Source organism: Choloepus didactylus, chromosome 11 (assembly GCF_015220235.1).
Source record: "Choloepus didactylus isolate mChoDid1 chromosome 11, mChoDid1.pri, whole genome shotgun sequence".
Taxonomy (NCBI): Eukaryota; Metazoa; Chordata; class Mammalia; order Pilosa; family Megalonychidae; genus Choloepus; species Choloepus didactylus.
In genome coordinates this window covers 32144249-32169413 of record NC_051317.1, presented here as the reverse complement: position 1 = coordinate 32169413, position 25165 = coordinate 32144249, and the positions used below count along the sequence as shown (strand labels likewise).

At 46.5% G+C, this 25165-nt stretch overlaps 1 protein-coding gene across 2 annotated transcripts in view; it reads right to left on the bottom strand.

Annotated features, from left to right (window-relative positions):
• ADCY2 (adenylate cyclase 2) overlaps nucleotides 1-25165 on the bottom strand; it is a 510848-nt gene that overhangs the window by 18526 nt on the left and 467157 nt on the right. Inside the window, exons 20-22 of one of the 2 annotated variants that reach the window (XM_037799254.1) lie at nucleotides 23318-23476; nucleotides 13231-13377; nucleotides 11500-11607 (exon numbers count right to left, since the gene is read on the bottom strand). In XM_037799254.1, coding sequence (XP_037655182.1) covers nucleotides 11500-11607; nucleotides 13231-13377; nucleotides 23318-23476 — 414 coding nt within the window. Of the gene's footprint in view, nucleotides 1-11499; nucleotides 11608-13230; nucleotides 13378-23317; nucleotides 23477-25165 lie in introns of those variants that run through there. The other variant, XR_005210959.1, reaches the window with a different exon arrangement.

The following is a 25165-nucleotide window of genomic DNA, read 5'->3' as shown; positions in this document are numbered from 1 at the left end:
CTGACAGCCCCTCCTCCCACGGGAGTGAGCCTGGCAGGGAGGGGCGCGGGTCCCCTGGCCGCAAAAACTTACAGATTTCGCTGATCTCAGCAGTTCCATGTTTTCATGAGTGTTGTATGAAGTATGCCCAAAGTCAGATTGCTCTGTGGTGTCCAGTCCACGCAGTTCCTGGCTTTTTACCTACTTTCCTGGAGGAGTAACTAAAACTTACAGCTCACCAGTCTGCCATCGTGCCCCGCCTCCGGATTGGCTTTTTCCTCTTTTATTTTTATATTCTGATATTTTATAGATTCTTTATTAGTACATGTATATCACTTATAAAATTAATTTACATGTTGCAAAGGCTCATTCCACCCCCTCAACCCCCCCAGAAAAAAAATACTTAATGATCTGATGCACCAAAAATGTTTGGAGACCAGCCCCTTCAGGGCTCAGTTGAAATGCTGTCCCAGCTGAGCCACCTGGGCTTCTCTTGTCACTGGTGTGAACATCTATTTTAGCCCTGAAATCAGTCAAGGCTGCGTTTCCTTTCAACGCTGTCTCCCTCACTGGTTTGTGAGCTCCACGAGGGTACAGACCATGTTTGATTCATCTTGTGTCGCCACAATATGAGAAAGTGCCTGCCCAAGAGAAGCACTCAATAAACACGAGCTTACTGGATGACTGCCCTTAGGTTGGCAGCGGGAGGAAAGGGCTGGATAACCAAGGAAATTACCAAGAGGAAAAGGCCGGTAGGCACGTCAAAGGACACTTGAGCCTTGGAGGAGGGTCACTGCTGATGCGCACGTGGGCCTCTTCTGCCCGGGAATGGTCATTAACGTGTGTGATACACGGGTGGGGGCTCCAGGGAAGAAAAGGAAACCGAACGCCAGTACGCTGAGCCCGGGGGATGCCTCTGTTAGGAAATGGGTAGAGGGAAGAGAAGTCCAGACACTGGGCAATGGGGGAGACTAGGGCAAATAGGATGTGGGACTGCCCTGGGTGCCAACTGTGCTTCTGGGGTGAGTGTTTAATCCCCTTAGTCGCAGAGGGAGCTCAGTCAGAGACCAAGAAGCGTCTCCTGCACACTGCAAAGGGGAGGGGGCTGGAGACCCTGGGAACATTCTCCGTGAGGGTGAGGATGACAACCAACCCTCAGGGGTGCAGCAGGGATTGTGACCAGGAAAAGGGAGACAGTGGTTGATATAAACACTTATTGAAGATGACGGAAATGGAGAAAATCAAGGTGGCAGCTAAAGGGAAAAGCAAAATGACAACTAATGCACACAGTCTCTTCTTAAGGAGAAGGATGGTACGGAATTAAATCAGGGTTTCTCCCCTGGGCACTGCCGACATTTGGGCCTGGTAGTTTTTGGTTGTGGAGGACTTCTTGTGAACTGTTGGGTATTCAGCAGCATCCCTGTCCCCTGACCAGTAGCATCCCCACCCTACACCCCCATCCTGTCAGTCGTGACAACCAAAATATCTCCAGGCATTGCCAAATGTCCCCCATGGGGCAAAGTTACCCATGGATGAGGACCACTGCACTGAATAGTATAAACTTGAATGGAGATGAGGAATTAAATTTCTGGGTAACAGGAAAAGATTCTCCTCTTCCTTTAGGTGAGTTATAACATTCCAGCAGTAGATGAAAGAAACAGTAGCATTGCCATAAACCTTCAACATAAAATTGTGGATGAAAAAACAACTTAAAAATTAGAACTATGAAGTAGACCTTCAGCTGACTTTGATTGAAATGCAAAATGTCATTTCTTAAGAACAGCTATGCTTTTCTATCCTAGCTCCCTAATATTTCTTGCCTTCTGGCTTTCACGGAAAACATGACTTGGAGGTTTGTGCAGTCAGCTGAAAAACGTCCTGCTCCTTAACGGGGAGCATGAGCTTTTAAATCAACAGCAGAATACTGTGCAGTAAAAATTACTACTGTCCTAGTAAGGAGGACAAATTTGCCACAGGAGAGATGGTTTGCTTTTTGCTGAACCAAGGTGCAGCAAACAAGCCTCCCTCCCTGAAAAATTATCATCCAATCTGTTTTCACACAGCAGGTTTAAACTGGAGGTTTTAAGTGACCTCAGTGATAAGAAGAGAGTGAGTTCTGGGCGAGGAGCTTAAATCCTACATCAATAACTCATTTGGGCTTAGTAAATCCTAGAGAAAAAATATGTTCGGTCTCTAGAAGAAGTCAATTCAATTCGAACAGGCCTTATAACTGAACTTTTGATAAATATTTGATGGCGGTATGAAGCAGTTCTTTCTCCCATGACTGGAATAATTTCCGTGCAGTATCTCCAAATATTTAACTGACCTCTAGGTACACAGCAAGCCGACCCATTCTGTTACCCAGAACACATTTTGCAAGCTGTTTGTTTTGGAACTTTCACCAGCAAGGAACATTGCTTAAAGTAGACATGTGTTTACTGAGATGGTCTTATGAGCCAAATGGTTGTCTGGTAACAACTGAGCTAATTTGGGGGAAGAGGGGACTAAAATTGATAAGATCCTCTTCCTTTCTTGTTCTCCCTCTCTTTCTTCCTTTCCTTCCCTTCATCCGTAAATATTTATTGAGCACTTGCTATATGCCCAGCACTGTACTCTCTCCTGGAAAACTTTTGATGTTCAAATTCCCATTTGTTTTCTGGCTTGGCAAGGGATCGGGAAGTGCTAAGGCACATCTTGTTCTCCTGCCTGGAGACTCCTTCACTGTCTGCTGTCAAGGTCAGGAGACCTGGTCAGATGTCTCAGTGTCTGAAGAGGATCCCGGTGCTCTCCCAGGTGAGCTGGGTGTGACGCCAGGAAGATCTGCCCTCACCTAGAGGCTCAGGACACCTGACTTTCAGGTACCTAATGGGAAACATGACTCGAACTCACAACTTCCCAGTGTTGATACCAAAACTCAGAGGCAAGAAAAAATATTTATGGAAAGCTGCCTACTTTCTAGGCCATCTGCGCATTCCTCTAGAATCACTAAAACTCGGATCAAGATGGACTTCCACCATTCTCCCTCTCTCCACCACAGAATATATGCTATTAAAATACACATTAAGGGACAATTTAGCAAACATTCTCCCCACCATCATTTTAAAACACTTACTAGTGGGATGTTACTTCAGAACCATCCTCATCTTCATGAGGGCCTACTTGTTAGGGTTTGGGTTAGGGGCCCAGTGGAGCACCGAACTCCATCCTGACTCACACTGGCTTTTGAATATATTAATGAGGAAATGATTTGATTATATCTTGTGAATACTGAACACCGAACTTGTTTTCCTCTTTATTTTGGCTGCTGGAAATTACGGAACAGAAAATAGCAATAGTGGATGGACAGGTGGATTGAATCCTCACAATGACTCCTCTGAACTCCCATTTTTATTCCTCCTGTGCAGATGGAGAACGGGAAACACAGAGAGGTTACCACCTTGGGTAAGTGGCACAGCCAGGCTTCCCAGCCAGACTGTCCGACCGGGGGCCCACGGTCTTAACAACGCTGCCAACTTGCCTCTTCCACTGCGGAGATTCCTCCGAAGTGTTTAGGACCTTGCTGTTTGCATTTTAGGCATCACCCTTATCTTTGCTTCCATCTTATTTTTTCATGTTCCTTCCACTCTAGTCTATTCACTAACTTTAAAATATTATTGCATTGTGTTAATTATTGTAAACTTCACAAGAGAGACTTAAAGTATACATAATAATGCAGATGAATAGGTAAGCAGTTTTCCTTGACTTTCCTGCTGATAAAATGGTGTCAGGTGCATTGGATGATGAGTCTAATAGATCAATATTTAGCTCATGGAGAATGATAACCAAGATTTGTTGATGAATGGCTGTGCAACTAACCACCAGCCACATGGGTGACTGAAAATTCCCCTCGGATGCCTCAGTGCAAATGCAGACTTGTCTATCTCAGCTAAAGTCATCATCAGCTCTCCCACAAGGCCACTCTTATTCGCGACTCTCCTGCTTCTGTCAGTGGTTCCAAATCCCTTAAACTGGAAGGCTGAGGTTCAGATGGCACTCCATCCGATCCTCTGGCTCCCAACTCCATCTCCCACTGACAAGCTTTTCTCATTCACCTTTTCCTAGGATCACTGTCCACACTAAGACACTACTTGCCAGAAAGCTACAAGTTCACTAAGTAGCTGCCCAGGCTTTTGGGTTCAGCTCCAGGTTCTGCAACCAACAGCTGTGTGGCCAAGGCACTTAGGTTCTTGGAGCCTCAGCTTCCTCAGTTGGGAAATGGGACGATTACTCGCCTCACAAGGTGGCAGTTAAAGGGAAATGAATTGATACAGGCAGCACATTCTGCCGTGCTTAATAAATCACCCTCGTTACCCATCTGCTTTGAAGTGTTCAGTTTTCCTTAGCTGCGTGAGCTCCTTAGCTGAAGTTTCAGGACTCTGTGTAGCCTGCTTTCTGGAATCATCCTTCACATCGGCCGGTCTTCTAATTCACGTTCAGTTATCTCACTGGGGCACCCCAACCCCCAGCCATTCTGCATGACATAGGGCCTCAGTTCCTCCTCTTCATGCTGTTTCCTTTGACTAAAATGCCAGTTCCATTATCTCTGCCTGTCAGCATTTATCTGTTTGTCCTCAGGACTCTGACAGCGCTGGGTTTAAATCACTCACGTACGTTTGTGCGGCAGACTCAGCTCCCTAAATGGATGGGCAAGGACCAAGCCGCTGTCTCCGTGGGGGCTGCTGGTATCGGCCCTCAAGAAACATGTTGGCAAATAATTAAAATGATTATATTTATAATTTTTGTTTTGAAGGCTCCCCAATGTAGACGTTGGTGGAGACCCGAATTGTCGGCAGCCTGGTAGACCGTTTGGCAGTCCCAGTTGCCCCGCAGGGTTAGCAGGTGGGGGGCAGTTCACGGGAAAGCGAGTGGTCCCGGGCACACTGAGGAGACAGAGCGCAGCTGAGACCGAGGGCAGGGCCGCCCCGTCGTCAGGATGGCTCCGAGTCAGCGGATGCTGCCGAGAGAGACAGGAGCAGGGAGCCCTCAGGGAAGGGGAAAAGGACGGAAGCAGTGAGCAAGACAGCCCTTGGCAGGGATGTCTGCAGCGCCTGGGGGGCATTTTGCCTGGAGAACATGGTTCAGTTGCCAGCAAACCAACAGAAGAAACATCGACAATGTCATGCTGAAAACTGTGTGGATGATTTTGTTTCAGCCTCGGAATCAGGATCTATTTTTGACAGTTTGATTTTCATTTTCAATCTGTCTCCCCAGCTTGATATACATAAAGCTTGAAGTTTAAGTCATAGAAGGGGTGGCTACAGGAGGAGTGGCCTCTGATCACCTGACACTTGAGAAAATCAAGTTCGTTTGGACAAATTTTCCAGAATTATGGTTCTGGGATGCTAAACTTCTGGGAGAATATGGGAGAGGAACCATGGCACTTCGGCCTTACATTTGAAACAGCCTGCCACGGACTCCTAAGCTTACATTTCCAGAGATCCGAACCAAAATCCTGGGTTGGATTTCGGAAGCCGGCACATCCTAGCTGAGAGGCCCGGGGAAGTCATTCAAATGGTCTGTTTCCGCAGCACACCACAGCCCAGCCCTGCTCCCCACACTGGTTCCCCTCTCCTCCTGCACGCACGGCTGGGCCCCACTGCCCGGCCTTCCCGGACATTTCCTGGGCCCACCGACTTCCCCACCCCACCATGCAACTGCAACTGCTCTCCCTCCCTCCCTTTCCTGCAGCGATGTGCAGGGGGTCTGCTGGGGACTCTGAGGCCTGAGGAGAGCGAAGCCCGTATCCCTGAATGAATGCCCGGGAAGGCTCCCTCCCACCTCCCACCTGGATGGTGTGTGAGTGACAGGCTGTCGGTACAGGAGGACATTGAGATGGAGAAATTTGTTATAGGAGTCTCCTCCGCCTAACAGCAAAAACCACACAATCCACACACACACACACACACACACACATACCACAAGGACTTCAGTGCCCAGCAGAAGGCCTGAAACAGATGAAACTTTAATACATGATGAATGAAATAAATTTAACCACAAAATCATTTGATATCCTACACATAAACTTCCTGTATCAGGAGTTTATTCCCCTCCTTCCTTTCTCGGGGCCCACATTCTGAGAGTCACAGCATTCCCAAGTGGGTAAGTCACGGACACGGCGCCCTGATTGTACTACCTGGAAACAGATGGGACAGTTTGTGTTGTGAAGACGTGTTCGCTATTAGGGATAGGTGGCATCTCATCCACTTCTGCTGATATTTAAGAGAAAAATTATTAAAACACTTCATAAAGCTTCAATACAGACCTCATACGTCTACTATATCAGATTTAACACCACCTGCTTTCAAATCGTGTATCTTTGATTCAGTCTTTAAAAGTCTCAAATGAATTCAAGTAAGGCTTGTAATGGGGGAAAACAGCATTTGGGGGAGCAATGCCTAAACATCTCCTATTTTGTTTCCTGTGAGTTCTCAAGCAAAAGGGAAGAAGACTGTCCTCCCAATTTTATGTGTGGCTACGTGGAAGCCCTGAGAGGTTACTTCCCTGACTATTTCTTCTCCATTTTCCAGCCCCTTTGGGTCTTCTGTTGTTGTCCCCACTCCCCTTTGAGAAGAGGGGAGCTGCCGCAGCCGGGCTCCGGCCCCAGCCCTCCTCCACTCTGCTCCGCCTGATGTTGGCTCTGTCTTTTTATACAAACTGTCCTGCACTCCCGACACTTCGGAGGCTGCAGGGCCCTGCCCACCCTGGAGACCCCTTCACCAAGGTGGTTCTCTGCCCTGGCACTGGCTCAGCCGCAGGGCAGGCTGCAGTCCTGGGGGGTCATGGAGCCAGGAGGGACCCACACCCATTGTGGGAGAGCCTCAGACAAGCACCCTGGCTCCTTGCTCCCTGGAGAAGCCACTCCAAGGCACGTCTTACATGGTGTCCAGAGAGTCCCCTGTGGGGTTGCACTCCAGCTTCCCACAGTGAACCTGCTTGTTATCGTTGTTATTGCACACCTCTTTCTCTCTCCTCCCTCTCTTGTTTCACTTCTCCTCCAAATAAATCCCCTGCTCTCAAATCCTTATCCAAGGGTACTTTGGAGAAACCCAAACTCAGCCAGTGGGTGAACTGGTTGTTTTAGGAAGTACATGGAATCAAGGCCCGTGGCTTCCGATGGCTAGCACCCCCTGGGTAGTGTCCCCCATGATCATTTAGAGAAGCATTTCACTCTGCCTAACCTGAGAGGCATCCTGGAGGAAAATGCCAGTAAGAAGTTGCTTCATGCACTACTTTGGCCCCTTATCCTTTTCCTCAAATTAAGTATCCGCCACTGGTTTAGAGCTTGACAGCAACCTAAGGTGTCTGATGTCTTAAGTGTCTTTGAGATCCTCAGCAGATATAGCCAGGAAGAATTAAACACCTGCAGTTTCAGCTACCTGTTAATAGCGTGAAAGTGGGAGGAAACTTTTCTCTACTTATAGTACAACACTAGAGCGCTCGTATTTGTACAAAAGTACGTGGCATTGGCCTCGGGAAATTGCTTTCCATTTCAGCTGAGACCTGAACTGTTTTCTATTTACTGTTGGTTTCAATGTCCATTTCAGCTACTATGACTCGGCGGTGGCAGATCCCAGAGGGCCCCGTGGCTCCCTCTCTGGGGCACTGGGCTGTGACCCACTGGAGCTCCCAGACCCCACCCGCTCACCTGATGCCGTTTGTGCCGTCTACACATGCGTCCTTCCCAGCCTGTAAACTCTAGGGTGGCTACCGAGGGGCAGTCACAGCAAGTACCCAGCACGTGGCTCCTGAGGTAAGAGAGTGTCTGCTGGATGGGCGAGCAGCTACATAAAGCCCCACACAGCAGACATGGGGTGGTTACCCGGAGTTGGAGGATGTGGACAGGAGATGCCGTTGTTCATCGGTTGATCGGAGAGAGGGCTTGGCTTTGCTAATGCACCGGGTGAGATGGTGCAGGAATCCCACGGGCTGGTCTCATCCAGCTGGGAGCTTCAGAACAGGGGAAGGAGAGGATCTGGTCTGGGGGATGGAGGAGCAGAAAAGTGGAGAAATGCTGCTGCCAGCAGCAGGGGTTTCTCTGTGGGGCACAGGATGCGAGCAGGGAAATGTCAAGAGTTGGTGCCAAGAAGTTGGTGACAATCCCCAACCCAGAGACTCCAGCCCAGCATCCAAGCTGTCTGGATCAATAAGAAATAAAAAAACAGGACAACAGCACAAGTGCTTAAAAAAAGAGAAACGGGCATTAGTGCTCATACTTTGATGAAGAATAAAATCCCCCCTCCACCTCCTGCTTGTCTGCCCTTTTCCTCTTTCACTATTTGCTTTAGCCCCATGAGTTATTTTCTTTCCAAGTGTTGCTATCAGTGGATGTCAATTTATTTGAAATTCTGAGTAAGAGATGGAGATGTGCCTTATCATAGCAGAAAGATAATCAAAACATGGGTTTGAACTCAAGTTTGCAACCCTGTAATTAGCTTTGGCCTTGTTGAAGCTATTGGTAAAATTGGTCTGAGAAAGATCAAAACCATTTGCATGATTGCTAATACCAGAGATAATCCTATTACAGATTAGGGAATAGAGGATGGACTTCTTCTACTGATAGGGCCTGCAATGCCCCTTAGGTTGAGGCAGTAGGGAGTGGTGGGGACTGTGGTAAATTGGGGAGAATACGCCAAGTCCAGGTGGAGCAGCGGCTACCATGTTGTCACTGGGAAGGAAGATCAGGTAGATGATGTACCAATTCTTTAGGAGAAGCTGGATATTATAGTTTTTCACAGAAATGTCTTTAAAAAAAATTCTACAAGTCAAAGAAAACATATCTGTAACTGCAAGAAAGTTATCGCCACTCAAAAGTCTGAAGGACATGGATGGGGCAGTGGGGGCGGGGTGACCCTGTGGGGCTGAGGTCCTGAGGGTCGAGTGAAGGGGTGCTAAGGAGGGTAAGGTCCCTATTTCCACCAACAAACTCCTCTGTAGAGCATCACTCATCAGGGTCTGTATATTCTTGAAATTATGGGAAGTGGGGTAGAATGCAAGGCCAGGCTCAATTTAATATTTCATTTCTTGACAAATGCCTGCTTCTTTCACAAACTATAACCAATCCGTACACACAAGGCAACCGTTTAGCTGTGTTGTCTTTAAATTTAAAATTGGAACCCAGTGTAGCAAAACAAAGGAAGCACAAAAGCTCTACCCTCACTGGGCATTTATTTCCCCAACCGATAAGTCTGCTGCTACTCCAAGTAAAAAATGCCAAGACAATTACAAATAAAAGCTGAATTTCAAAAGGCTGTTCTCCAAATGACTTTGCTTCTTTTTTGGATTTTAGAAAAACACATTAATCCTGGGGAAACCCAATATATTTTGCAAAATGAATATTTTTGGTTGCCAAACTAAATATTTGGGTCAACAACAAATAGAAAGCATTGTGCTTAATAACTAGAGAAACAAAGTCTTAAAGCTGATTTCAGGCAGGCTACAGAGGCAAAAGTGGCAGTGATTTCTTAGAAAAATAATATCAGCATTTATATTTATCCAGCATGATATTTTCCCCCTAATCAAATGTAACAGAACTTCCTTTCAGAATACCTTCACTGTATTTCAAAATATTTTCAGGATGGCCTTATCAAGATTCTGAATTAATGCTCTAATTAAAAATAGCTCATACTGAGTGAAAATTCTTGGCCTGGGTATGATGACATAGCACATTTCATTCATGTCAAAAAGCACTAATATCTGTTCACTGGTCCCAATATGCAAAACAGCGTACAAACCACAAACTGTATTATTATCATCATTAGCAGCATTTTTATTACCTCTAGTGTCCCGGGATTCTATTAAGTATTTAAGGTGTTAAATGTAATTTTCACAACAGCCTTGTGAAATGGTTGTAATCGCCATTTTACATCTAAGGAGGCTGAAGTGCCGAAACATGAACTATTGTAGTAATAAATGAGCAATCTCATTTGAAGGTCCCACATTTTCAACGTTGCCAAGAAAATAAAACCTGTCATTTATTAACCAGGCGACTGGTACTAAGAAAGCTGTTCAAGGATGATTACGAAGGTAAGTGTTCTGGTTACGGCCGACGAGAGCAGAAGGCACAGGATGCCGTTCAAAGGGTGGGCTTGCAAGTTGGGATGGCAGCAGTGAGAAGTGAAAGGTGTAGACGGAAACGTGCAGCATGGTGAGGCACATGGTGGGTTTGGGGGTGCTGGTACAGGTGCAGGGTAAGGAGAGGAGAGTCGAGGCCACCCCAGAGGCTGCCGTGTACCCCAGCTCTAGCATATAACCTTGAGCAAGTTACCTAACTGCTCAGGTGCCTCAGTTTCTCCATCTGTCAAATGGGGACAGGGTACTACCACCTACCTCCTATTTGTAAACGCTCAGGAGGCATTTAGTAAGTATTTGAAAATGTTAGGGAACAAAAACCTAGAGTGTTTGCCTTGGGAGTAGCAGGTTTGTAAAACAGAGTGAAGGAAGCTAAACGCTGCCCAGAGAGGCAGTGTGGGCACATACCAGATCATGATTCATTTAACAAATGTGTGAGATCTCGTATGCACCAGGCACCCTGCCGGGGCTCTGGGGGGTACAACACAGGGCTTGGCGTCTGCTCTAACCTGGACGGTGAACATGACATGCACACATGCTTCCAGGAAAGCACACAGAGAGGAAAAGAAATAAGAACCAGACGCGATGGCAGATCCCACCTTGAGTTAGACCTTCATGTTTGTTCTTTGTGCATTTATACGATGAAAGAAAAAGGGGGAGCAGTTCTCTCCTGAGGTTCCTGGGGGCGGGGGCTCTGTCGGAGCAACCTGCCACCTCTCTGTCCCCTCTCTTCCTCCTTCCCACGGGAACAGGTGTGGTTCATCTGAGTGTTGGCTGTGGGAGAGGGAGCTGAGCATATGGGGCTCAGCCCTTCCTCTCTTCTGGGGGATCTGCCTGCCCACAGAGGGCTGTGTTATGGTAAGTTCTGTTCCCTCATGCTGAACTCAGCACAGAGAGCCCACTTTTCTGAGAGGAAAAAGTGCATAGTTTATAGATGCCATCAAAATTCCCAACAGGTTGCACAATGATATCTAGATACACACACATCCACTAAAACAAAACACAACAGAAAACTCTCACAAAACCCTAGTGATTAAAGATAACTCCATTTTGCCCAAACCACTTTTTCAGCCAAATTTCTCTGAGACCAACTTGTTTGTTGACCACATCGTTTTTACTCAAAAGACAGGCAGCCAGCCATTCCTTATGACTCTCCTTAAACAAACAGCCCTAATCTTCCACTATTTTTGTATATTTATCTGGCATCAAGCAACTACCGACTGGTTTTTCCTTGCCCTGTTCGCTGGAGGAAGTTCTGTGAACAGACTCTCAGACCCCTGGAAGCTCCGGAATCCCCCCTTTCACTCCCTGAGCAGTAGGTTGTGCACCCAGTTCAGTTTAGGGTCAGCGAATGGCTGTTCTGCCCCCAGGGATGGGCCGTGGGGGGCCCCGGTGTGGCCGACATGTCCGTACCTGGGCGTGCTCCTGGCTGGGCACGGCGCTCAGACCCGTGGCCGCCATGTACGTGCTGCCGATGGTCTTGATTTTCTCAACGCCACTGAACTTGGGCTTGGACAACAGCTGCGAAGCAATGACACGCATTCAGTTACTCAGACGGATGCCAACCCGAAGCCGGGCGCTTTAGAGACACCCTCGCATGTTGGTCATAGTGACCTGTTTCGCCTGCTGCTTACTGTACCCTTGGACCCTGGCTCTGTGAACAGAGAGAGCTCCATGCATTCCATAGAGGTGTCCTTGGAAGGATACGGTCTAATGATGTACCCCCAATTAACACGGATTACCTTTCCAACGTGGCAGCGAAGGAACCAGGCGGTATTACGCTGCGAGTAGTAATGGATTCCAGCACATCTCCTGACTCTGGGTTTCACTGAAACTAGGTCAGAGCGATTTAGCGCTGGGAACTGACTTTTGACCTCCGACAGCTTGAGGTGGAGGGGATAAAGGTGTTCCTACTCCACTATCCCCAATCCAATATTTAGGCCTTGGGGATGGGCTGGAGGAAAGGTAAAAAATAAGAGCATGAAGTGTGTGGAAGCAGTGAGGAAGGCAAGTGACGGAAACTCGGGAAGGTTCTGTATCTGCTCAGAGGGGCAGGGCTCAAATTAATGTCGCTGACAAGAGATCTTGGCATTTTCTTGCCCTTTTTTTGCTACTCCTGCTTTTGGAGGAGATTCTTTCAGGATTTCAAGTCAGAAAATTTAAGATACATGGAAAAAAAGCCCCATATCACATATCCATGAGTGAGTCCAGCCTGAGAGAGGACTGTCACACTCCCACTTGGGAAACGCTTATTTTGCTGGGAGCGAGTGCCACTGATTCTCACTGTGTGCTTGATGTAGCACGGAAGGCACTGGCTTTGTCTTGCTTCACCATGATTTTCTATATTCACTCTCATGGGGACGATGGTGCTGGTAGAGAAACATGTATGTCCCATGAGTGTCTTATTCAAAAGGCCGCCTGGGACAATCCTATTACATAATTTCATCCCTGTATTTCAGAGTTCCATGAAGCATGAGGAACACATATTCATGGAGGTCAATTTTCCTATATTTGTACAATGATGATAAGAATGGTGTAGCTGCCAATAGCCTTAAAACCAGAAGTGCATTTGTTCTTACCAGAAGACAAAATACATCCTTCTCCATGTAGACAGAATATTGAAAGTTGAAAATTAACACCTATTTCAGATTCTAAAACATAATTTTTGTCCCTTCCAACAAATGCTGGATGCTCCTCCATACATATTGCTTTCTCGGTGACAAAGACTGTTATCCATGCACAGTGCATGCTGGCTTCTGACACAGAACTTGAACTATGCCCAGACACGCTGATCATCTACTATAATAAACGTATTCATTATTTTTTATATATAAAGGGATAGAAAAACATTTTCCCTGGAGTTCAAGCCTTTCTAGAAAATCCACAAGCATAATGGTTATATATTTTATTTATTTAATGAATTTGGTAGCTGTTCCTACCAGTCTTAAATAAAATATATTTTACTTTCCCAAATTAGTCAGGGACCTAAACAGAGCAAAAGGCTCCGATGCCAGCCACCAGAATTAGGCCAAAGGGCAAGTTTTAAGATACGTGACATCAAACCAACTTCAACTGTGTGGCCCCAGAAATCCTAAGGTGTGGGATGGGCCTGCCCCTGCCTTTCCCGGAGCTCTCAGGACCTACATCGTCAAAGTCGGCAATGATCTCGTTCAGGAGCCGGAGGCACTCCAGGCCCTCCTTGTTCACGTCGGATTCCGTGTAAAACTCCTTGAAATCCGGGATGGAGGCAAACATGACACAGACACAGTCATAGGACTGATGATATAACTCCTGGAGAAAAGGAAGGGCTGAGTGTTAGAAAACCTTTCAAACAAAACACTCTAAACACACTGTTTCTTTACACTAGGATTTGTAAAGAAGTCGCCCCAGAAATGCACTCCAACACTGCCCGCCTGGTGCCGGGTTGTTCCACACGCTGGCAATTGATGCAGGTGAGTTCCTAATGGGCCTGATAAGGCTCAGAATCCTTCTCAACACCGTTGCTCCCAGGGGTCATGCCAGCTAATACGAGGTGGCCTTCAAGTTAAACCTCTTCGTCATCTCTGCTTTAGACATTTATGGGAGACTGCAGACTTCTGGTTTAGGTAAGAGTTTCTTTAAAAACAGTGACTTCCTAAACTGCTCTATTGTTCTAAAATACTTTGTTTTGGTTCCATTCTTAGATTGGGGTCTTCATGGAATTTCTTCTTCAGTATCTCTTGAAGGCGGTGAAACTCCTCAAATTACTCCTTTAATTAAAGCAGAAAGAATCAATGAAACTCCCCAGGCTACTTCTTCATATTGCACCAGACACCAATAGTATTTATTCTGGATTCCTTTTGTTTTTTAAATACAAAGAGGCTCATAGTCCTTCATCCATAGACATGTGAAATTATAATGTTTTATACACACGTTTCAAGGTGTTTCCGTAATTTTCCCAACACAGAGTGAGACCCTAGAATTGGGCTATTAAATGTTGGCAGGTGAGTGTGTGGGGGTGGGGGTTCCTGATGGGTTCTGGGGTGGGATGGGCCAGGTGCCACTGTGGGCACAGGGCAGCCTGGGAACTTCCCCTCTCTCCACCAGAAGTGTGGGAGAGTTCTGTTAGCCACGCCGGCTGCCCTTTGAGGGGAGGAAGCACGCTCTGTGGGGTCCCCAGATGAATCCCTAGGCTGAGGGTGAAGCACTAACCTAGAACCACAGCTCCAACATCCGGTGCCTCTCCAAGGAACTGTTCTTTCCTCAGTGAGGTCTCACAACAAACAACTCAGGGCCATGGTAGTCTGACTGAAGGTCATCAGAGCTCTGTTCTCAGGACTAAATACCCTAATGACTCCACCATCACCTTACAATCTTCACAGAATACATGAAAAGTAGAATCAAACTTCTGCTGTTCTACTCTGCTCTCAGAGCAGTTGAGCTAGCAGATCTGCACCCACCCTCTCTGCCGAGTTGTTTTGAGTACGTTCATATCCTAGGTAGATCACCCTGTGGCATGTGTGACTGCCAAGGGGTTTCCAGGAATGCCAACTACAGCCAGGGATTCAGGGTAAGGGGAGAGAGAACCTTCTAGGAGCCCATTCTAGGTAAAAATGCCAGTTTTATAAAAGTAGCATAAACTTCACTCCCTGCCCCACTCTAAAGGAAAATAAGTATACCTAGCAAAGCCAGGACAGGTTTTCTGTGCTCTGTATTTCTTCCTTGTCAGCTACGATCAGGCAGAACAATCCCTCTAGGAAATGACGATGATGACAAGAATAAACACAATAATACCTGGCAATTACTGGGGGTCCGCTACATGACAGGACAGGCACCACTCATGCCCAACTACCATCCTGTGAGGCTGGCAGAATTATTTTCATTCTATGGGTGAGGAAATAAGGGTGCAGAGAGGTTACATGACTTGCCCAAAGTTGCAGTTACCAAGTTTGACATAGAGTCCACACCTGTAACCACCTTACTTTATGCTTTATCCTGTGCCTCCTGGATGACTACGGGTTGTGCTGCCTGGATTTTCGGGTCATCCCTTGCAGGTCATGTCACTTTACCTTTTTTGTCATTTTCCTGGAGTCTTGAAGGGTGCCTGGGAGTGGGAGGCAACGAAATGCAAGACTGAACTGACAGGCAGTTTGGATGTAAGGGTCTATTTTGACTGCATTAGTTTGGAGTCAAATAAAAGAACTCCAGGTCAACACTCTTGCACTGCCTTCTGAATGCTTGCCAGAACATCCCAGGTTCTTACAGATGGAAGGGGTCTGATGCGTCATCTCATTCTGTACTTAAACAGGAACACATAGGAAAATCACCAGTGGGGCTTTCAAAAAGGCAGATGCCTGAGCCTCCTTCTCACCAACTGAACTTCATCTCCTAGGACATGTTCCAAGCAAGTGCATCTTTATGAAAAGCTCCATGGGTTATTCTGCTGTGCAGACTTGATTAAGAATCATGGACTATATAAGGAAACAAACTCAGGATGGTTGGTAGACTGACCAAGGCTCTTGTGTGCAAGGATTAATCTCTGGAGTCCTAGCCTGGCTTTCTCTGCAGGCCATGACTGCACTGGGGTGCCTGGATTGCAACCTGCTCCTCTGATGTCTTTAAGAGAGTGGTCACTTGGAACATCCGGGGAAATGCCAAGGATGAGCTCGGAGCATGGGTTCCCCAGTCCTGGGATTTCCTGAGGGTGGTGTGGTTTACAGCTTCCAAAAAGATTACAACTATTTGATAACCAGAGATACTTCTGTATGTCACAAATACCCTGGAGCCAATCAAACTTGCAGAGCTTAGAACTATACCCTAAACTCATGGGTCTTGGGTTGGACTTGGGGCCAACAGGCTCTTACGCTGATTGGTAGAGCACCTGAGCTTGTCTTGTACTTCCAGAGTATTTGGGGACAAGGGTAGGGCAGATGGGAAGGCCTTGAGGAGACCCTGGAGTACAGGGTCTCAAATGGGTGACCCTTGCCCAGTAGGCAGCTACCTAAAAGCATCACTGAGTTTTAGAATTGGATGTGAACTTAGAAGTCATTTAACATTCATTCATATGTAACTGCTATGCTAAACAAGCCCAAGAAATGGAAAATAGTCATAAGGCAACTATATTTTTGTGTCCACCATCCCTTTTAGCTTATTGAGCCAGACTGGTTTTTCCCATAGCAATGGTGAACATGGGACAATGCTATGACACTTCTTGTCACTTTTGGGAAATACAAGATCCTCTCACTAATAACTAAAACACCCAGTCCAATCAATAGTCAAAACTCTAAACCTGGCTGATCTCTCCCCTTCCCCAGATGAGACGTTTGCAGGGTGGGTAAGGGGCAAGATTGTCTTCTCCTTTCTCTCTCTACTTTGTGCTTCTACTTGGACTTCTCCAACTTGCTAACCATGTTTTCTGAGCCATCCAGGGTTGGAAACCAGGGAAGGAAAGAGGAAAGGCACACAGGAAAGTTTTACATTAAGTACACAATCCTACCTGGGTATTTAATACTGGCTTTTCTCCTGTAGGTATTTTCATGGGGTTTTTGGACTACCCTGCCACTCCCTCTATCACCAGCCAGTCTCAGCTAAATTTCCCTTGACATGCACTCACCTCCTGCTTATTAATAATCCCTCAGCCCCTGGTTATACGACAATACTTCCAGATTCTCTCTGCTGGCATCTGTTCACCACTGTAGGTAGCTTTTTAAAAAATAGGATCTAAAATAATCCCAAGCCAATTCTCCTTCTCTTGCTGGGTCCATGAGAAACACTCACACACCCTCTGTCCTCCAAAACCTTGACATCCAGTTACCTCCCAAACAGAGTTCTCAACTCTGTTGGCTCAGATGCTTCCATCATCCCTTTGCCCATCACATTTCCCAAGTGTGAGGCCCGCATGTTAGCTGAGCAGTTCTGGTTTGTTCACTGGGCTAGTGGTGAGGGCAGGATCCCCCACCCTGTCCTTTGGGAGAGGAATCACTTCTTGCCACAAACCCTCTTCCAACTTCCAGTCTCCTGACTGATTCATATCTTCCATTATCTTCCATGTGGGTGGAGGGTATGGGTTGTGTAAGCCTGGCCTTTGTGAATTCTGCACTGTTTGGCACCTCCTTTGGAATATGACTGATACTGTCTTGGGGTCACAGGTAGAATTCCCCTTAACATCCTGTTATACACATATACATGTTGAAGGTCTACTGTGTGCTAGGCTTGATATCAGGGGTCAGGGATACAGAGATGAACAGCCAAAGCCCTGCCCTCAAGGAGCTTGGAGTCTGGTTGGAGAGATGAACAAGTAAAGAGAACATAAAATCCACGTGCAATCAACCTGCTTCTATTCAGGTGTGGAGCATGCCTGGGAGAGTCTTCCCAAGCTGGAGGGGGCTTGGGATGTCCTAGAAAAGGCACAGAACAGCCACTAATGTTTGGGTTTCCAAACTTCCAGGCCAGTGCTCCCCCTTCCCAATTCAGGCTGTAGTAAAGAGGCACTCCCAAACTCTCGTATCTTCCCCCAGTTGATCTATGTATTGACATTTGTCACTTTGCACCCCCTCCACAGTCAGTTAATACTGAATTTATTCACTAATCTAGACTCAGGGAGTCAAATAATTTTTAAAAATACATAAAAGCAACTTTTGAAGCAACAGAAGCCTTCAAACCTGACTGACACTGTTGAATAATCTGCTCCATCAATAGGCTCCAGTTAGAGATCCCTTAAGGTGAGCTGAACAGGGAGACGCTGTTTGCCAGTGATGTGAATGTCTCCCATGTCCGTAGGGATGACTGTGGCTGGTTTTGATCAAGCCTGGCTCTCTCTGAACGAGGCTGCCTGGCTCCACATCGCACAAAATCCTTACCACCTGGGGATTTGGCGAAGGTGCTATTTGATGACAAAATGGGGTCTTTCAACACTGACAAAAACTAGTTTGGGTGACTGTTCAAGGGGCCTCTCAGAAATGTTCTTGTCACAGTTCAACAGCTTGGAGATGGACCTCATGAAACAGACCGAGTCATGTCTGGTGGACAGAACTCGCTCCCCGTGCAGAACAGCTAGTGGAGAAGGCTGTGGAAGTTTTCAGACAAGCGCCCTGGGGGAAGACAGAAGGGGAAGGAGAGGCGCTGGGGACCTAGGATGGGACCAGCAGCCAGTCCTCCCTCCACATGTGCTGCTCACAGGCAGGCTCAACCTCTGCTCATCAAAAATTGTGGAACTCATCGCTACTGTGGTCAAACCATTCTTTACTCCCCCTCTCCGAAGGGAGTCACTTCCTTTGTGCATCAGTCCCGTGGGCAGGAGTATAACCCTGACCTGTCTGAAGGCTCTCCGTTGATTAGGTCATGGCGTGAGTCCTCTGCGGCTTTCTTAAGGTTTGTTCCTGAAAACCAGGGAACCAAGGCTATTTGAAGCATCACCCTACTCATCGATAAAGAGAACAGAAGCTGCTTCCCTGATTTCTCCCAGACCCCAATTTATTGGTTTTGATTTGGGGAGACTGCTCATCCCTCATAGAAGGGGCCAACCCAGCCCCTATCTGTCCTCTCGCTATTTGTGTGTGAATATTTCTCTCCTAAAGTCAGTAGCCGTCTATGCGTAAGCTAATCTCTTGGAGGGACATAAAATTTGATGACAAACCTATCTATCTGTCTATCTATCAGCTATCTATCTATCTATCTAGGCTTGTTTGTCTTCGTCAAGGTCGCGTTTCCCATAGATTATTTCTAGAAGATCCCCGTAACTGCAGTGCCCAAATCTTTCTGGGTGCATCACAAGTTCATTCCAAATGGAATAGTGTGATGAGTGCTAAAGCAGCATTTCCAACGGGATTGAAAAGATTGCTCCCCACCCAGCCACGCTCTAAAAATAACCTGCAACCCTGCATTCAGAATCGGGGGGCTAAATCGCGACACCTCACTGTCCAGCCCACCACCGAGAAAGAGCTGGGAAGGGGACATTGCCTGGAACCCCTTCCTGAATGTTGCTTTTTCCAGTGCCAGACACTGGAGCAAAGTAACTACAGGAGTTTCATTCTCCACTTTATTTGGTCCCTAAAAGGGCAGGGGATAGAAGCCTTCCTTGGCGGGTATTGATAAATTCCCCAGGGACAGGGATTCTCAAATTGTGCATTAGTGTGGGAGATCTGCTTAAAGAGATACCTAAAATTCACCCTGTATGCCAGGCTCTGTTCAAGAAGCTTTACACTAATGATTTCTTTTAAAACTCTTAATAGTCCCTGAGAGATCTGAGGTCTAAGGGCTCACTGCTGAGGAGTGCTGAGGCTGGGACAGGAGCTTTGCTGTCCCAGGCTGAGTGAGGCTCCAGGGGTCCTCCACTCGCGAGCACAGGGACCCACTTGGGCATTGGTTTCAGCCATGCTCTGCCATGCCCTGTCCGGAATTCGCTGGTAATGTCCCCTCTCCAGGTTTGCTTGGGAATGCGGTGGGCAGGCCACAGCCTGCAGCTTTCATGCCCTGGATAGAATTCTGGACAGTGTGGAGGTGTTAGGGAAGGAGGGAGCTGAGGCAGGGGCCTCTGTTTGGTCCTGGCATTGCAGAGGTGTCAGGCCCAATCACTGTCTAGCTGCGAAAGGCTAACCCATGTCATCCCCTTCTGAACGTAACGGCAAGGCTAGGATGATACATCATTAGGGCAAAGAAATAGATTCTTCTGTCCAGGTACAAAGTCAAACAAGGACAGGAAGTTCTGATTGCTCCAGGAGAAGTTCCGCAGCCAGTTCTCTTAGGGGAGGCAGAAGGGCAGAGATTTGCTGTGGTTTATACAATCAAATGGCCCTCTCTACAGTAGCCTTATTACATGTTTTGTGTGGGGAAAAAAAAATACCCGTTACAGAGCTGCACTGTCAGGGCTCTGAGAGGAAACTGGCAGGTTAGTGATTTTTCCCTCTTGTTCAGACTTTTTCTGGTGGTTCTGGTTTGCACTCTGTACTTCTTTATGAGCATCATAGCTAACAGACTTTCTTACACTAAATGTCTGATCTTTAGCAACTGGATATCAAAACTGCCCTGGCAATTGGGCAGAATCTTTAAGGAGGTAGCCTCGGGCTGCTCTGAATTTAGTGTTCTCTAGAGGATCCTTTTAATTTCTTAGTCCCCAAGTATTATGGTGGGTGCTTGAAAAGCCCCCTCCCCCAAATATTCACCCTACCCCCCCAATTGTCAGTAAAACATGGAAAGTTACAGCCAAGGGGAGTTCTGCCTTGTTTAACGAAAGATAGAGAAACTCACAGCACACAATTCAAAGATTGTGTCGTTGATCTGATGTCCCCGATTTAAAATTCAGCACCTGTCATTCCACCCTCCCGAGCTCTCTCAGGCCAGCGGCCAAACGGCGCAAATCTAGTGATGTTCGGGGATTGCAGGACTCTTAGCAAAAACCAAAGCCCTATAAATACAGCTATTATGGAACATAAGGCCATTTCTGCCAGTGAGAATTTGAAAAGGTCTGGATACAGAGCTGTTATTTGTTTTCCTACAGAGATGTATGTTGGTATCGTGCAGGCTTATAGTCGGGGGCCCCATGTTTCCCGATGGAGGGAATAAGGTGTCTTCGTGAGCCACAGCTGTGAGCACCTGCCGGGGGGAGTTATTTTGATGCTTCGAGGTGGGTCCATACATACACATGGGGATAACATGGCCTTGGATAAGGCCCCAAGGGGGACATCTCCTTTATATGACAAAGGAGGAAACAAGGCACAGACATGGCTTCACCCAAAGATGCCAACCTCCACTTGGTCACTGGAAAGATTCCAAGCCTCCCACACAGCCAAGCAGAGCCAAAGCCAGGGCTCAGCCCCCTCTCCTGACCCTCAGCTCAGGGCTTCGGTTCTGGGGGTCCCTGTACCCCCTGAGGCCATCCTGGGTGGGGAGGGCTGCAGGAGACACTGTGGGTAACTGCCAGGTGAATTTCAGTAGAAGCAGAGAATCTTGTGGAATGGGCTTCTTCTCTTTCTTTAGGAGAATATTGTGCAGAATATGTTTTAATCAAATAGCACTAATTAGGGGACTGGAGGGGCACGTCTCCCCTCGGTGCAGGTGGTATGAGGATGATGTAGGACCACCCAGTCAGTGCACGAGCCCACACGAGGTGCCAGCAGGAGTGAGTCTGCCCATGTGTGCTGCCTGTGTGGCCTGGGGCCTCTGCTACCTCCTCTGCCAAATGCCCACCTCGCCTGGGGGGATGTTCAGTGTGGCGATTATATCAACTTCTCATGCTCTACCTGGTGCAACTGCAAAGGAAGGCACAACCAATGCCTTTTTACGAATGGGGAGACTGAGGCACAGATGGGGGAAGTACCTGGCTTGAGTTCACACAAATAGAAAACGTTCAAACTGAGAATCAAGCCTGAGTTGTCTAGTCCCAAGTTTTATTCTCTTTCCACGCCAACCACCCTCCCTTTCCTTCTTTCCAAAGGGGAAGTTATGTTCAAATGCTGGCTTAGAATAAGTCAAGCAAATGAGAAAGAATAGAGAGGATCCCCTCATTCTAGCGGTCTGGCCCAGGAAGGCTGTCATGTGGGACAATGAAGGTCCGTAAGTCCCACAAGGCTGAACCCTGAGCCCAGCCAGACCACCTTGAGACCATTCGAAAGCTTCTTGGCTTCAGGATGGCTTTCCTCCAATCTCCATCCAGGAGGGGTGCGCCTCTTCGCTCCCCCAAACTTGTCCCCCGCTCCAGTCCCACTTGACCCAGTGGGCTCTTTTCAGATCTAGAACCAGGCACTCTCCTGCGGCCTGTTCAAAAGTAGCTCCTTGGAGCCTGGAATGTTCTCTCTCTCCCTCTTCAACCCCCATCCCAGCTAATTGCTACCATTTCCTTTCCAGGTTCAGAAGTCGCTTCCTCACGAGGGCTTTCTGGGCTCCCACATTTATTCTCCCAGTGCCCTCAGGACCACAGGCTCCCCCTCCCTGAGGCTGGGAGCCCCAGAAGGCAGGGCTGCCTCTGCCTTGTGCATCTCTGTCTCCAGGGCCCAGTACCAGCTTGGCCACAAGGCAGAGGCAAAATTATGGATGTGCTGAAGTTAAAACCTGAATTCACAGTTAGACATGTTGATGTAAAGAAACTCCTGCATTGCTAATGAAAACAGATGGTTCCTGCTTAGAAGATGTCATGATTTCAAGACCTGTGACCAATAGGTAAATAGGCTGCTGAATATCCTTCTGCATTAAGAAAGCACTAGGGCAAAGAAAAAGTGCGCAGTTGTATTCAGGCAGACTTGCTGGGGGCCGCTGGATGGGGCAGCGGGCTCTTGAGCTTCCTGCAAGATGAGGATGCTAATGTCTAGCTTCCCACCTACCACCCAGCATTTCTTTCTTAATGTCAGCTTTAAATATGCTACCAAAATACTCTTGTCCAACGCCTTCTCCCCTGAAGATGCTGTGTGCTCCAGTAGCATCAAGGTTTGGTTTATCCATGAATGAATGTATCTATCGACAGGCCCCTCTGCTTCCTTCCCCTATCTGTCATTTCCAATCTTCACTGAACATGTCCTAAAGGCAGTGATTGCTCCTTTTCCATCTCTGAAATGCCACAGGACTTAGAACAGGCCTTGGCAAGTAGTGGGTGCTCAAAAAACAATTCCTGTTTCTTAAGTAAATGAACTCCAATCTGAGATGCTTCTGCTTACACTTGCAGTTCAATGATACTACAGCGATTTCATAACATCTCAGTTTGTGAGCCATTTTAAAATCTAAATGGCATCCCAGTCTTTCAATTCTAGTTAAACATCCATTCCTTTAAATTTTCCAAAGAGGTCTCATTTCCATCCATTTGAGCCTTTGATCTGCTCCTAGCTCCTTCCTTGCTCATTTGGAATTCTGAGATCCTCTGCAGGCAGGTGAGAGCAGTAAGACAACAGGTGTGTGAAACGAACAGCTTAGTTACCTGGCCCTTGACTTGGGCCCCCATGGCATGCTGCTGTGGATGACAGCCTTGCACACCAGGAAGGAGGGTGGTGACCACTTTCAAGCAGGTCTGAGACCACAGGGCCTCACGGGGCACATTCAGAGTTTTACATGTTTTGGGAAGAACATTTAGGTGTAATGATTCATTGACAGCATTTAGGACTGAATCAGTTCCATGGGATGACTTCTAGGCAATCTACCTCACGATCTCCACTGATGTCCACGCGACCAACCCAAAGTCTCTTGAAAACAGAACAATTCCTGCCCATCTGGGACATTGACTCACACTTGGGTATGTGACACCCACAGGCCTCCCGGCCCCCCACCTGACCTCGTTCTTGAGGCTCCTGGCCAGGAAGTGTTCGGCCACGTGAGCGGGCAGCACGTTCTCCAGCAGCACGCGGTTGAGGTTCTCCATGGTCTCTATCTCCTCCCGCTCTTTTTTGAACTTGTTCTTCCACAAGAAGTCTAACCTACAGTAATATTCATTCTGTTACAAGAGGACACAGAGGTAAAGACACAGTAGGCATCTCGTCCTGCCAGAGTGGAGGTTTTAAAGAGAAAAAAACAACACAAAGAATGAAACAAAACCAAAGCAGAGAGCCCACGAACAGCATCACCCTCCCCGTGAAGCCCTCTGGCTCACCCCAAATGCCCTTTCTCAGCCTCTAACATTTGTTTGAACAAACAAGTTAAGGAAAGGACGGTGTCAGGAACAGGGCAGAGAGCTACATTGGAAGCCTGAAAGTAAAAAAGACATTAAAGCTTCTTGCCCAGCCATGCTGCCGAAAGATGGTTCAAATTCCTTTTTGAGAGGAGGCACAGTAGGATAGAAATAATGAAAAATGAAAAATGCATTAGTGGAGACAGTGTATTGTTTAATGATTTCCATTTCAAAAATAACAGTTTATATTGGGGCATTGGCTTTAAAATTTGTATATCAGTTTTACCCCACTGAAATTACATTATTATATGTTCACTATAAAATGCTCACTTTTACATTTGGGATTGCATAGTACTGAAAGAAGATGCCATTATACTTAAGACAAAATTAAATTTGATATCATTGAATTAAGATAGTGCTGCTAGTAAAAATATCTTGCTTCATGCTTTGTAATGCATTAACATTTTATTTCTAAGCAGTTTTTATTAACATTGTTGAAATTCAGAGGCTCATTTATTGACAAAGGGTCTTTTTGATCTTAGCATCATTTTGTGCCTCCTATGACATAAATAATTTAATATAATGAAATATCCTTGAATGAATCTTCCTTTAGCAGAAGGGTCTAGGAGAGAGGGTGTATTTCAGCACAGATAGTAGCTTGTTTGACAAACAAATGCAAAGATGAGCTAAATGAAGGATTATTGTTTGTTTTGATGGTTTGACTAATTCTATCAATGGCAATAAAAATAAGAGAAAACACAGACAGGTAACAGCTTCTCATGCACAAATAGGAAATTTTAAAAATCCACATTTTGAAACCTAACAGAATAATGATTATTTATCAAATAGGTTTGACTTAATCTATACATGACACATTCAAAAAATATTCCTCCTCTTCTGGTATGGCATTAATTTTTACCTCACATAGCAAACTATTTTCCAAAAGGACTGCAAAAATAGATGTCTTAAAACTTTGGTTACATTAAGAGTTTTACATTAAAACAAAAACATAAAAACAAAAGTTTCCACACTCTGAACTAATAGAAATCATGATATCCATTGACTATAAAAGGCATGTTAGCTGGAAACTAGATTTAGTTGGATTTCTTTTTTTTCCCTCCCTTCTTTCCTTCCTTCCTTCCTTCCTTTTTCTTTCTTTCTTTTTTTTTGATAAACTAATGTTGTGGTTGTTTTTGAACCAAAATGACAGAAGCAATCACTGGTGGCGACATTGTAGAGACACGGGTGTATCCTCAATTAGACAAAAATCAAAATTGAGATGAAGCCAACTCTGAGAAATCAGTTATGGTAGCAAGCCCAATCCAGGTAAATCTTAAAAGATATCCGCATACCAAAAATATATGGACTAAACTAAGACATTCCTGAGGCTTTCTGAGTGGCTGCTGTTTCATCACAGGTAAGCATTCTGTATTCCTCCTAATAAGATGAATCAGAATATTCTGGAACCAGCTACATTAGACTGAAAGTGACATTTTGCCAATTCTTTCCTGTCAC